The 15180-nt window shown below is 39.0% G+C and overlaps 1 protein-coding gene across 4 annotated transcripts; it reads right to left on the reverse strand.

Moving 5' to 3' along the window:
• Nucleotides 1-781: 781 nt before the first annotated feature.
• LOC102059670 (histamine H3 receptor-like) lies at nt 782-10086 on the reverse strand. Of its 4 annotated transcripts, none has more exons than XM_055703560.1 (4): nt 9936-10061; nt 9232-9541; nt 6519-6685; nt 782-4208 (listed from the first exon to the last, which is right to left on the reverse strand). In XM_055703560.1, the coding sequence occupies exons 2-4, from the start codon at nt 9518-9520 to the stop codon at nt 3417-3419; spliced, it is 1248 nt and encodes a 415-aa protein (XP_055559535.1). In that variant the 5' UTR covers nt 9521-9541; nt 9936-10061; the 3' UTR covers nt 782-3416. The 4 variants fall into 4 exon arrangements, with proteins under 4 accessions (XP_055559535.1, XP_005433944.3, XP_027653537.2 ...); XM_027797736.2 differs by having other exon boundaries at nt 784-4208; nt 9232-9502; nt 9936-10086; XM_027797737.2 differs by having other exon boundaries at nt 786-4208; nt 9232-9412; nt 9936-10059.
• Nucleotides 10087-15180: the final 5094 nt, after the last annotated feature.

A 15180-nucleotide genomic window follows, 5' to 3' on the forward strand; every position in this document is an offset into this window, starting at 1 on the left:
TGACAGCAGTTGTGGACAAGGTACCCAATGCTTTCTTTGCTTTATTCTTCACTAACTAGGTCTCCCTTTCCTCTGTGCTTAGTGAATGAGTTAAAGGAGGAGACCTGTCAAGAGCAGGTGAGAATAAGGCAGAGATTACTTCAGAGGACTTCACCTATAAAAGTCCATGGGACCCAATGGCCTGCACCCAAGGCAGCTGAGAGAATCAGCTACCGTTCTTGCAAGGCTCTTCTCTTTGAAAGGTCATGGGCATGAAGGGAGGTTCCCAACAACAGAAGAAAGGCAAAAGTTAAAACCGTCTTCAAATGATGCCACAAGGGCAAAAGGTCTTTCTCTCTTTGGTCCCTAGGAAAATAATGGAGCAAGTCCTCTTGGAAGCCTCTTGTGAGAATTTGAGGGAGGAAAAGGTGAGTGGAAACAGTCAGCATGGGTTTATCAAGGATACATCATGCCTGAGCAATGATTGCCTTCTTTGGTAAAGTGACTAGATCAGTGGACAAGGGGAGAGTATTAATTTGCTTTTTAAAATTAGGGAATAAATCAAATGTTGAAATTTTAATCATAGGCCTTCATGGGGCTGAGGGAGGAATCTAAGTGCTCTCTCCTTCCTTCCTGTGGAGGAAAACCATAGCCTAACATAACGGAGACAGACATTAGGAGAATCATTAGGGTCACATATTTGTCTCAGAAACAAACAAATGATAACAAAATTTCTGCCAACATTTATGTTTTATTTGGGTGTTTGGTTTTTTGGTTTTTTTTAAGACCTCAGAGGGTCAGGTTAGAAAAATACTGCTGTGGTTTGAGTTAAACCTAACTGTCATCCTGTATTTACAAGACCTATTGGATGTCTGCAAAGGCAGAAGAAAATTCAAGGACATGAAATGGTGAAATGGATGAGTGAGTGGACAGAGAGACTTGGATTGGAAATTGCTTTGGCAAGCAAATTCCATGTGTCAGTGCATGAAAAGTATGCCCAAGAACAAATGCTGAACAAGCATCTTACCATAACCCTGAAAAATGTCCAACAGAGGGAAGACTTAGGATGCCACTTGAACAAGACAGCTTTAATGCTGTGAGCACAGCAACTGAGTGCTTGACTTATCCTGGGAGCATTAAGCAAAACTTTCAACAATTAGAAAAATACAATGTAAAGTTCTTCAAATGTACAAGAGTGGTGTGGCAAAACAGTTTGAACACTGTCTGTGTGATATAGAACATCAAAAACATTGATCTCTAGTAGCTTCGCTATGCAGTTTCAAACTTGCTGCACATTGTGCTCTGTGACAAACTCCCTGACAAACTAGTTTTCCAGCACTGCAAAATGTGGATACAGTTTACCTAGTCAATTTTGTAGGGCACTTTCCCAAAGTAAACACCACACTCTTTAATCATAAAATGCAAACTCGATTTTCACACTAGAAGTGTAGGGATAGAAAAGCAGACAACTCACATACTTCTCCATTTGGGGCCCACCTTCAGCTTCCCTGTTTAACAGATGTTTATTCAGTACACCAGCTATTCTGTAAATGTTTTAAATGTGCACGTGTGTTTGGGTTTTTTAAGCCTCACAGAAAAACAAACCCCACAAAATCTATGCCAGCACCTCAGCTGTGCTGAATCAATGACCTCCCCCTGAAGCTGTACCTTTCTTAGCAACGAGGCTCACAATCCCTAACACTATCCATGTGAGGCAAGGAAGCGTAACAAGAATGAATGGTCTAAGATAATCTTCCAGCAGTGTGAAAACTGGCAAGAGAAGCATTCCGTTCCAGACCTCTGAACAGAATAGCATTTTAGCTCCTCAAAGCCATCAACTTTTATGCTATGATTAAGCTGCTTACATGCATTTGAAATGTGCTTGCAATGGAGTACTCTGCTTTTGCAACACTTCCACAGCCAATTTCAAATTAGATTAAAAGTACTATATAAATTGACTATTGCTCGTCATTGTTCTGTGCATTAGATTTCTCTTCCCATATTTCATACATTTCTACATACAAAGAGGAAAAAAATACGTAAAAGGAGAGGAAAAAATGTTTAACCAGCGACTCTTACTTACCCATCCATGAAAGCTTTCTGGGCGAGTTGCAACACACAACACAAGGTAAGAAAGTTTAGTACATGGAATGGGTTATAATCAAGCTCCATTGCCTTCTCCAACATATCTACCCACTGCTTTCAGCCCTGCATATTCAACTGCTTTGTTTATTAAAAGCTGCTTAAGACACCTCTGTGTCAACTTTCAGACCTCTGTGAATCCCATTCTCAAGCAGTGAATATGGCCCCTCTTCAGTGATAGAAAACGTCTAGCTTGATACTGGTTCAGTGGCAGAGAAAATCCATATAATGTCACAGTAACGGGACACAAAGAACTGACCTAGTGTATAAATCACTCTGTCAGTTCAAATTTGTTCCAGACGTTTTGATGGAATATCTTTGCACTTGCAAAGCTTTACACCTGAGAGGGTATTGTTTATTCTCGCACAGCCAGCCAAAATCATAAATCCAGTATGAACTCTGTATTGCTTGCCCTGCTAATTCAAAAGGAATGTGATCAGGTGCCCAAGCCCAGCCTACCTTTTAGGAAATCAAATACTGCACAGATCTGGCATTAAACATCATTTAAGCATGACCAAAGAGGCAGCCACTGTCAGGAGAAAAGACAGCACTGGTGAAAAGAGTAACAACCATTTATGCCTGTGACAATTTTGATAAACAATCTTGAAATTCCTTTACCATGGAAACTTTCTTCCTCTGTAAATCAACCAGAATTACTAACAATGTGTACTGCATCCTGCAACACCAGATATGAACTATATTAAAATTGGAAAAGGACAGATATGCCAGATTAAGCAATCCATTCACTTGCATATTGCTCACTGTGGGAATTATGACTACAGGACACTATCTTGTCTTCATAATGTTTTTTAAAATGAAATTGTACTGCTCCTTTCAAAAACAGAGCAGAACTGCTTCTTCACTGATAGCTTTACTTTCACAAATAGGACATAAATTTATTTTAACTCAACACACACAAACAGGCATCTCGCTCCAATGAATCTCTATGGTGATATCTATAGAAGAGTTCTTTCATAGTGCCAGCTTTATATAAAAAAAAAGTTAAAAACAAACAAACAAAAAGATACCTCAAACCCACAAACCAAGAAGAACATCCAGCAAAGTTTGTTATTCTTTTCATTGCACTAGATGGTGTTTAGCCTGGCATTGTATCAGCAAAAACAAAACCAAGATCCTGAAAACTAGCAAAATCAGGCAAATACATACCTCTGCTGCTCTCTTAACTAATGCCATTACTAAACAAAAGTTTTTTCTCTATTTCTATTGAAGATACATGTGAAAAATTAGCACTAAAGAGGAGAGGAACCTTATCTGTAAGTTAATTTATTTTAACTCTAAAAAAAAGATGTGTTGCATGATCTCAATGTTGCAAATTTTTTGGGACATAATATTTTCATGAAAGCCATTCGAAACCTCATATGACAGAGAGGGTAGAGAAATGGGTTCAGAGAGGAATTGATCCACAAAAGCCAAAAGGTTGTTTCATACAAGGAGCTATGGATGCACTTCCCTTGACAGGCCCCACGAATAATCATCAGTAAAGTGTACGGGGCCCAGCAAACGGCAAACACACACACAATTATGGCAAGCGACTTTGCTATTTTCTTGTCCTGCTGCAGTTTTGACCCAGTTCTTGAACGGAAAGAAACAGAAAAGTCCTTTTTGAGAGCTGTGGGGCTGGTTTGTGTTGGAGATGGGAGGTTAGCCGTCGCTGCTGGTCTCCATGACCTTCTTAATGACGAAACACTGTCCTCTGCTTCTGACTGAGACGATGCTTCTGGCCTTGGCAAGAAGCAAAATCTCCAGGACAAGCTGCTGCTCCTTGGAGGCTCACAGTCCTGCGTGCTGCCGTGCCGCTGGCGCCTCTGGATACTGTGGAAGATGTGCACGTTGAAGTAGGTCACCGAGAGCAGCGGCACAAAGAACTCCAGGGTGGACGCGCACAAGAGAAAGTACCAGTTGTCAAAGAACTCGGCGTAGCACTGATCCGGCGCTACCACGCTGTGTCCGGCCACGTGCTCCCAAAAGAGGATCGCTGGGCAGTAGAGAAGGAAGGCAAAGACCCAGGTGGCCACCATCTTGATGACAGGGTTGGAAGTTATTCCCTGCCGGGCTCTGTAAGATACCTGCGAAGGAAAAGAACATGTCACATATTCAAGACATTTTGGAACAACTGCCTCAAAAAAACATAGGCAAGTCAAATACAATATGTTTTCTGTAATTCCCCAGACACCTAAAACATCTTCACTTGTATAAGGTCCTGAAAAATTCTGTTAGTATTGCTCATCAAATACAGTAGCTCTGTGATTGATTTTAATACTTGGGATTGGAAAGGAGCAGAAATTATGATGGCCAAACTACTGATTGGCTTCCAGGTGTGAAAGGACATGGCTTGTTTTCACCACCACCACAGTAAGGCAGCGGTAAGGAATCAATTTATGATTCATGAAATGCCCAGGCTCAGAGCAGAGTGAAAGCGGCTGGGGCACTCCCTTCCTGCACAGGCAAAAGCAGAAGCCTTCTATATTAGATGGGTCACCATGTGAGACTGCAAACACTAGACAATGTCATTTTCAATACTGTTTCCCCTTGCTATAGCAGAAAATTCTATCTCACACATGCTTTAACATCCCTTACTTTATTGAAACATTGTTTTAACACTCACTTTACCTTGTAAACAGCTCATTGCATTACTGCAAACCTTAACGTTTTTACGTCTACCCAGACTACATTAATTTATTTTACTCTCTAGCCATAAATACCTCTTTGAAAAAAATATTAAGAATTAAATCATGTCATGTAAAGTTAGGAAATTCGAGATTTTAAAAAGTCCTTAAAATAGCCCAGCCAGTATGTGCAATGCATACTTCTAGCTCTTCATCCCCTGCATCTTTCAGAGCACAAGGTGATCAGTTAATGAGAAGCTGGACAATTTTGTTCAACATTTGTCATCCCAGGCTTTACTCAGACCCAGAACCACTACCTTCCTCATCAGCTTCCTAGGCTGTTCATTAGCATAGCATCTCTATGCTATACAAATATTAATGAGTGGTATCTTCACAGCCACATATGACCCGATGGACTAGTAACAGAGCAGGAGTGCAGTGTTACACACATTATTTTAGATTCTTTTGTCTTAAACACCTATAGCCTGAAGATTCAGACTCCTCTACATCTTAAAGCATCCTACTGGGTGAGAGTACAGCTCCAGTTCTGCAATAATGAATTTGCAGCTCTTTGCAAGACCACAAGCATCTCAATTTAGTAGCAGAAAACAGGAAGCTCAGGACAGCTTCACAAATATTTATGTCTGAAATGGCCCCTGGCCACAGGCTAGGTTTTCAGCAGAGGCAGATGTGGATCCATGAAGTCCATGAAGAAGCATGATCTCTTTTCTTTGGATAACAGCCCTATGTTACACACTCCTGGACACGCTCTATCCTAATTACCTAAAGGAGAAAACCAGAATGTGATCACATAAACAAAGACCATCAATAATGCACAAGAACGTGGAGCTCAGCTGGGTTGCAGAGGCTCTTTTAATTTACATTTTTCACATTCTGATCTCTGCAAGTTTATTAATATTTTTCAATATTATTATTTCTTAAATACAGGCATTTTCATACTTTATCATTTAGCTTTAAAAAAAAACAACAGCAACAACCAAGCACAACATGAGAAAGAGATTAGGCATTGTATCAGCACTTTCAAAATAAGAACCTCCCAATCTAACACAGCCTATATCGCTTGAGCTAGAAGACTCATCAAAACCAAAGGATGTTGATCGTCTTTCACCTGGACGAAACACCAGGTAGAGCTCAGAAATGGTGAGTGATAATATTTACCACTGGATTTCTCAGATATCTTCTGAAGCAGAAGAATGATAATACTCAAGGAACACCTCTTCCATCTCTGCATACTTTGATTCAGTCTTTTTTCTGCTTCGAGGGATTAGTTGCCCCCCAGTTGCCCGCTGGCAGCACATGGTAGCACCCCCTATGCTAACACAGATCCTCATCTGATCTTCAGTCAGTCCAGCCCACATCTCTCTCCATACACTCTACTCCTTCTAAAATTTATCCCAAGCCTAAGCATATCCTTGACTCAACCTAGTTTTTGTTACCACTCTTCTAACGACCAAAACTCAAGTTCCTCACACTCTTGCTGCCCTTTTTGAACCTGGACTTTCCCACCTTCTCTGTAATGTAAGCAATTTCTAATCCAGGTGGCAGGAAGGAAACATGGAAATCATAGGCAAGGCATCGTCTTATCTTAAGTCCCAATGCAACATTGAAGCATCAATGTTTCTCCAGGAAAAAAAAAAAAAGGTAGAGTAATGAAGGAGTATTTAGCTTCTAGTGCTAATCATGAACACTCTGAGTTTTATAGAAATGTAAATATATATATAAAGCAATAATTAGAAATGTTCTTCTTACAGCTTTTGTAACTGACAGGAAACGGTCGTAGCTGATAAGGACGATGCTAAACACTGAAGCTGTGCACAGGAGATAGTCCATAACTAGCCAGAGCTTGCACAGGCCTCTTCCCAAGTGCCACGTCCCTGTCAGGGCATAAGGGATGTACAAAGGCATACAGAACGCACCTATGGAAATAAACCAGATGCACATGTCAGCCAGCACTGCAGGCAGTGCTCGTGAAAGCATAGAAACATTTCTGTGGTATCTGATAAAAGCACAATACTGACTAGAATTGCTATGTGGAAGGCTTTGTATTCTCAGGCAACCAATGAACACTTCACTACAAATTACCAGTAACATTCTTATAATTAGTACCTGGAAGGTGTACCATGTTTATTGTTTATCATCATTACTTCTCCTGTTTATATCAACTCCTAAAGGAAGGAGCAGCTGACTTTACCTGCTGAAGTAAATACTGTTCTGTATTAACTACTGAAATTAAAACAAACAAAAAACATCTTTTCCCCTGCTACTGTGATTTACTGACTGTTTTCTACAATAAATTGTCTAACTGCTATGCTTCTATCCTCTTAAAAGCATGACATGGTGTCCAAAAGTGCTCCAGAAGTAACTTTTATAGAAATACAATATGAATTTCAGACTAGTTTTTTAACTGTATGATCAAAAGGCTGACAAAAGCTGAACAGTTAATTAACTGTCTAACATTTCTTCTCATCATAATTCTTGATCATAACCACTTTTCAGTGGTGAGCTGATAGGGTATTAACTATGGGAACACACCAAGCAGTGGGAACAGACATGAGTGACCCACACCCATAGCTATCTAGATTTAGGCTGTTAAATCTAAATGTTGTGAAAGTGCCAATATAATCTCATTTTAATGAATTTCTAGGGGAGGCTGAAGAACTAGTGGTGTGGTTTGCTATGATGCAGAAATGCAGAGAACAGTGTCATCGCCATAATGAAATGGAATTACTGCATCTGCAGAGCAACTAACAGTTCCTCTTTTGAGTAAAAATTTGTATTATCAATTTTAACATTCACAAGGGAGGAAAAAGAGTATCATTTCAACGTTAGATTTACTTCATAATAGTGAGTACTCCTGTAACAGGTACTGAAGAGAATGTTGAGAGTTTCATTTCCCTAAAAATATTACAATTCCTGTTATTCTCCCTCTACTAAGAAGAAATCTCTATTCAAATCCAGCTATAGGTCCAGAAGCACAGAGATAAAGCAAAAGTTGTTGAAGGTCAAAACCGGGTTGATTACATATATTAAACGAATAAGCAAAGGCTCTGCAAGCATGAAAATGTGTGCTTTTATCAATTAGGATCAAGCAGAAATTAAATAGGTAATTTAGGTATACCCTGAATCTAAATTACGTAGCTACGGAAATACAAATCAGTTTGACTTTAAAGTATGCAAAGCTTTTAACCAAATTGAGAATGAAAACCTAGACATTCAAGTACACATAATATCACAAATCAAAAATTTGTGGAAGTTAAGTAATGCCAGGCAAGCTCTACTTCCTTCTTTGACAGAGGACATTGTTTACTTCTTACTTCTCAGCTAGATGCTGGTATTTGTTCAAGATGTGCTAGACTGTGAGCCAGATGACAGAACACCACTGTGTCCACTGGTTTTCTGTTGCCTGCTCTGTGTTTTTCCTGTGTACGTTAGCTGGACAGCAGGCAGCAAGAGCTCTGTGGCACAAGGCAGTTATAAGCTGGAAGACATTGAGTGTATGGGAGAAGGAATCAGAACATTATACAAGGGGATCTGGGCATCACAAGGACTGAACTATTAGTAGCTGTACCCCTAACAGAACTTCTGACAGTGGCAATAAATTTGAAGAAGAGTTTATTCTGTTCTTCTAGTATCCTTTTAAAATGTGTAGACATAAAAAAAAAAGTAGAATAAAAACAATTTTAAAAGATTTTGTTGTGATGTGAGAAGTCAGAATATAGATTTACTGAAATAGTCACACCTGTTCAAAATCATCCTTCTGCATACTCAATAATTTAACCAAGACTTTTACCAGAGACGCTATACCTCACAGAATACTGCAATACATCAGTCTGCAATTGCACATCACAGTAGTTTGAATTGTACTTTTTCTCAGTACAAGTTTCAAGATAAGATGGGTCCCTATGTATAAATGTATAACATCAAACTTCTTAGAAACTATTTGATTTGTTATTTTTGTTTACCTATACAAACATATATTCTAAAGTATGACTCTAGACAGAGCAAGCACAGCAAAAATACTATTCATCACTATTTAGCTGCAAACTTCAGGTGATTATCTGTATTGTGTGAGAGCAAATTGAAATAAAAGATATCAACCATGTATGCAAGATCTGCCAGGTAATAAGTGCTGTATTTTATTTGACTATATAGACTTTAGTCAAGACTCTTTACAACCAACCACCATTCTTTGTTATTCCACATAGATTCACGCACAGCAGTATTTTTTCCTGAAGCACTAACATTAAACATTACCTGTTTACCCGATAAAGGATATGTTTCTTTCTGAAAACTTATAGGCTGCTAAAACACTTCACGCAGCTTCCACCATTCCTTACTCTTCCCCTAGACACACAGCCGGGAAACAGCTCTCTTAGAAGAAACCACCCAGAAAATCAACCCCGTTGCTTCTCCTAAGATTCCAAGGAAACCAAGAGGACATGCCTCCACAGCCGTGACTTACCCACTGCAAAGTCAGAAATGGCAAGATTGAGGAAGAAATAGTTACTCCGGTGCCTGAGGTTCCTGTCCATGATGAAAGCAAGGATCACCAGGATGTTCCCAAGGATGGTGACCAGAGCTAGCAACACCATGAGGAAAGCCAGCAGCACCAACACGCCCAGCGAAAACTCGGAGCTCGGGGGCTGTGTGGGCAAAGTCACATTACAGCTGCCCGCTGTGTGCGGGGTTTCGGCGCTGCTGTTGTGCATGTTGCGTATCCAGGTCAGCTCAGCCTGGGGAGAAAATTGCATCTGGCAGAGTTATCCAAAAGGCTGAGATTCAAAGGACCGTGTACAGAATGAGCCAAAAACATTAAAAAAAAAAAAAAAAAATTACTCAGGAGGGGAAAAAGTTGAAAGGTTCTGATGCTAGATAAATCTAGTTTTCCTAAGATTTTTAAAATATGTGTATCTCTAAAAGAATTACTCGTAAGAAATATGCAGGTTTTCAATTTCATATTTTAAAACACAGGGGTTTTATGCAACCTGATCCTTATCTGGGGAGGTCAGGAGGGCTGATTTGAGATTCTGTCTTGCTTTCCTCCCTCCCTCCCTCCCTCCAAGAAGTGTTTTGCTTACTAGCACTATGGATAACAACTTTTTTCTAATTTTTTTTTAACCTTGTATATATCTTTATGAGAATTTAAACCACTTTCTAATCTCATACTTGTTATTTCAGCAAGTCTGTAGTCCCTCTCTGTTATGTTATACCTTTTTGTTGACCACGAAAGGCACGGTCAACTTTCTTGTTGTTGCCACTGTTCCTCTTTCCGCAGAACCTAGGGCTGAAAACTGCTATGCTGTAAGTAAAATACAGTTACTTACCAGAGCAGTTAACCAGTAACAATGCAACCCGAAGAGATCAGTTGCAAAACTGCCGTGGAAATTAGTTTCAAAACTTTTAGCAGCAGCCCCAGTGACACAGCATCAGCTGCTGCCGTCCCAGAACCAAGGAATGAAATATTGACTCCCTGAACGTGAATGAGTGCTTGGCAATTAACTTTAATAGGACACGGCTTTTCTTTCCATACTGGTGGGAGAAATTGTGCGTCTTCCACAAGTGCTTATATTTTGTATGAGTAATGAAACCACTTGCAGAGAGCTGTGAGTATTCCACAGTTGTAAAAATTCAATCATTTTTATTATGGGTTCTAAAAGCACTTTGGTGTCTAATTTTAGACCATTAAATTTGAAAAATGTTGGCTGTCATGTTTGTTCTGTTGTGGGAACAAATTCATTAGCATTTGCCAAGTGCTTTTACTAAACGTTTGAATGGCAGCAGTACAAAAAATGCAAAAGTTTATTATCCATACAAATATCTTCACAGCATGCATGTCCATTACAACTTTAAGCTTTATTTCATTTCCAGGTAATGCTAGAAACGTAGAAAACACACTTCGGCAACAACTACTTAGTAGTACCACTAGACTTTCTTCTCCTAGCAATACTGAAGCTGATCTACATGAAGTCTTGGAGATCCACACTCTTACGTGGTTGAAAAGAAAATCAAGTGGTAAGCAAATGTGAGGTCAAATTAAGGGTTCAGACAAGTCTGTATTCTGTCTGTCTCAACTGCCTGTAGCCTAAAGAAGAGTGTAAGAACATGGGGAAAATACACTGCCGGTGTGCTCCTCCAGTGATTTGTGGCCCAAGGTGCCAATATGGTACCAGAAGTGACATTTGATCATTTTATTTCCACTTCATCTTCCAAACAGTCATCTTACCCCCAGAATTTCTGCTTCTGCATTTTTTTTTTATAATAAAAGACTCTACAGGGCTCCTATAGGCCTCCGAGGAGGGTAACAGTCCTTGTGTTATTGCTACCCTGTATCCAAATCCATAGAAAGCAGGAAAATTGCCATGGATACTGCCAAATCATGGATCCTAGATAAACTGTTACCATGTCCCAGTTATACTTTTTTGTTCCTCATACCTAAGGCAAGCAGTCCTTTTTGACTGGTCTCACCTATCACGAGAGCAACAGATCATTCCTGTGCATTCAAAGTGACAATCCCTTGGAAAGAAGCACTGAACCTGGGGCAGCTCATACACACACACACGATACACCTGCTGCAAACCTTTGTCAGTGGGAGCTCAGAAACTGCACCAGATCATATATGCTAGAGAATAGTATGTAAAAGGTTTTCTTTTAGACATGAGGCCTGCTCGCCCTCAGCCAGGGATGGGTTCTGGAATGGGTTTCTCCATCCCAGTGACATCCCTCCTTTTCAGCTGCAGAAGAAGGGGGAAGACCCAAGCTCTTAAGTATTCTTTTCTATGGGAAACTTTTGGATATACTTTTGATTCCTAGCTTGTCCCTGAATGGCCTAGCAGCATTTCTACAGACTGGTGTCTATGGTGAATCAATGCACAGCCACTAGTGTCAGAAGAAAAGAATTTGTTAAAATTTCCCAACAGCCCCATGAGGACCAAAAGTCTTCAAAATTCTTATAAAAGCAGAAAAATCAGATCAAAACTGTGTTCCAAAAGAATAGTTTTGTAAAAAACACACAAATAGACAAGCCATGAGGCTGAAAGCCACTGTTGGTAGCAACTGTAGTTTTAACTGGATCCTCTTAATTGCAAAACCCTTACTCAAGAGTTACACTTTTTTTTCTTCAGTGAGAATCTATGCTAAAATAATTAAAGCTACAGTGGCAGTTAAGTTACTGATGTCATTTGCAACTACTGCGCCTTAGCATGGTGCAATTACAGCTCTTTGCAGAAGTGAGTATAATGTTTTGGACCCTCTTCTTCTCCCTCAAGCTGCTCTACAAAGTTTAAATAGAAAGGTTCGCATCTTAACCCAAAATAGTCAGTGCTGAGGAACTGAATTAGAAGAATATTACTCCTCTTAGAAGAGGCTGCCCACACAATGTCTTCCAAGATACGATGACCACATCCTACATTCTCACTTCTGTAGCATGCAATAAATTGTTGAGGTTTTAGTACACGCATATAACAGCTGTGCTATACCTTGTTAAGGTAAGAAGAATCTAAGCAGTTAAGTTAAAAAATACAGTATCACTTTGAATTCCCTGCTTTTCTTTGATATTGTGTATTTATTGCTGCAAGAATTAAGACATCATCTTAAGTGCAATAAAGTTGAGCAGTTATAGAGCTCCCTGGGAACCTGGAATTTCTGAGCTCCACTTTTGGTCCAAGTGGACACACCCACCCCCACCCACCTTGTGACTTTTCAATCTGTGACTTGAAGTCTTTGTTTTAGTTTCTTCAGCAGTAAGAGGAAGGTAATGCTTAGTGAGCTTCTCAAAATCTGAAGGTAATTCTGCATTAATTAATAAAGTATTTCAGTGGAAAAGAATGAAAGATACGCTCTCCAAAGTACCCTTAATCTATTAGTTAAGATAACTCATGTGGGAAGCAATGAAGCCAGATTTCACAGCCTCCAAAATCTAGCTGAAGACAGGATTCATCCTAGCTGAACACCCTACCCATATACTCTCCAGTCTCAAGAGGAGACTCAACAGCTTCACTGTTTCTCATGAGAAACAGCTGACCTTGCCAAATGGCTTAAATCCTAGGGTGCCTGCTAGGAGCATATAGCTACCTAATCCCTTTCCATCTCCCTCCCTCAACATTTCTTCTTGACGTTAACTTAGATCTAACTATGTTTCCCAAAATCTTAGGTACCTAACTTCCACACCATGCTTGGAAAGCCTGCAGGACACCTAAAAATATGGATGCTACACATGTGCCTTGTCAATATACATCCAAGATTACAGACATATTTTGCACAAGTCATGATGTCACGTAACTAATCTGTTCACATCCAGAACATAATCTACACCAGTCAGCAAGTTTTTTTAAAACATCAGTAGTGTAAGTGAAGTTTAATAGAAGATCCACTACATAAGCTTTTAGCAGACTTTTTTTGTGTGGCTGTAACTATGATTAAACCAGTCTAGAACACATGTCTAGCTAGAAATATATCTGAAGTAGATAATAAACTGCTGATTTTCTGCTGATGCCAGGGCAGTATATGAACTGTTCAGTGATAATCCTATAAAAAGATGGAATTTTCATTCAAATAGACATGCTAGACAATAAACACATAGCACAGATTAATATACCAAAAAGATCCACAAGTAAATTTTCCAGCTTTCTCTTCCCTTTCTTCTTCCCCAGATATTAAACAAACAGTAAAAGCACAACCCTGAATTACCTGCTTATTAAAGTGTTCAGACTTTATTATATTAATAAATTGCAATTTTAATAATTAATACTTCATTAATTAATAATTAATAATTGCAATATTAATTATTTCTTAATGATTGCAATATTAATAAATTACAGTCCAGAATCACTACACTGCAATTAAGAAAGAGAATTATCTTCAATTTAAAAGTTAAGGGCAATAGATTTTAAAAACAAGTGACCTTTCGATATTCCAGCATGGAAGATTTCCAGATATATGATAGGACATTTAGACTAAATGTTCTGTCTCATCACCACTCTTGAAGAGAAGCTTTTAAGAATGACAGGAGCTCTTTTCCATGGCTCAATTGTCTTGAGTTCATTAAGGCTTTTCTATCTGAAGTCTGTTTAAAGAGAGACCACACGGCAGCTCTTTAGCAGGTGTTTTGCTATCAACATACCCTGATCACAGACCAGATACAAACTCCAGCTCTTGAGCAACAAAGAAAAATAAATCATTCTGATACTACCTTGCAGGAGACTGCAGTCCTGTAACAGCTAATCTGGTTTGAGACACACTCCTGATTCATTTCCTGAAGAATAAAGCAAAAACTGTAAAAGAAAGAGGTAAGACAGAGTGGCAGAAGTCACAATCTACCTTTTTCTGCTAGTGTTTGATTCTACACAGATACATTTTTATGACAGCCAACTGTACTTTAGGTATGAATTAATGCTATAAACCTTTTCTTCTTGTAATCAGCTCTCTAACTTTTCCACAAGCAGGGGATATGTATACAGTTTATATTGTCTTAAACAAATATACAGTATTTCATAATAAAAACTGTTAAAACTGCTGCTTCAGTTTAACATCATATATTCTGTTTGGACATTATTTTTAAAGTTAGCGCTGTTGCAAGCCATTTTTGTAATCTCCCTTGCTGGATCCCACTTGCTAGTTCACATACACGTAATTTATTTAATGCAATCTGATTTCTCATCGGGTTGCATCATCAAGCTCTGGACTGAAGACCACTGGTGCTCCATTCTGATTCAGCTGTTTTTCAATACAGTTTTCTAGATCCTTATTTATAAATATTTAACTGGCAGTAAAATGTTAAACCACCATAACTTACATCGATAAATAAGGTTATTACATTGTTTAGCAGTAGGAGTTTAGAATATCAGTGCTTATAATAATGCATTTATAGCAGTTGTGTCCCCAACTTACTCAAAGGCAAAAGCTGTCCCACCCTTGTTACCTGGTAGGGGAGGAAGCTGTGCGCAATCTAAAGCAGATCTGTCAGCACACTTCAAATAACAGAGTGCAAAAATTCATTCCTTTCCCACCGTCACGGGGACTTTTTCTGCTTAACTTCATTTCACTACAGAAACCTGCAAAACCAGTGACACATACCTAACAGAAAAGGCAAATCTTTCTCTTTTCTGCATAGACACTCACTGAGTGTTACAACTTGTCTCTTCATATCTGTAAGTTACCCAAACATAAAAAAATGACGACTTACATCAGCAACATGAAAACTAAATGGCTGTTAGTTATCAAAATGACAGGGTTATTATGATTACATGTAGTTGTCCATTTCGTTCTCTTTACATTTTTTAATTAACAAGGAACACCAATCTAAAATTACTATAGTTCAGATACAAAAGATGTCAGTACTTAACAGTCCATTCAAGAGCAACACACTGGCTTCAGAACAACATGCTTCACAAGCACACCCAAACTTCATCAGAGA

Source organism: Falco cherrug, chromosome 3 (assembly GCF_023634085.1).
Source record: "Falco cherrug isolate bFalChe1 chromosome 3, bFalChe1.pri, whole genome shotgun sequence".
In the NCBI taxonomy this organism is placed as follows: domain Eukaryota; kingdom Metazoa; phylum Chordata; class Aves; order Falconiformes; family Falconidae; genus Falco; species Falco cherrug.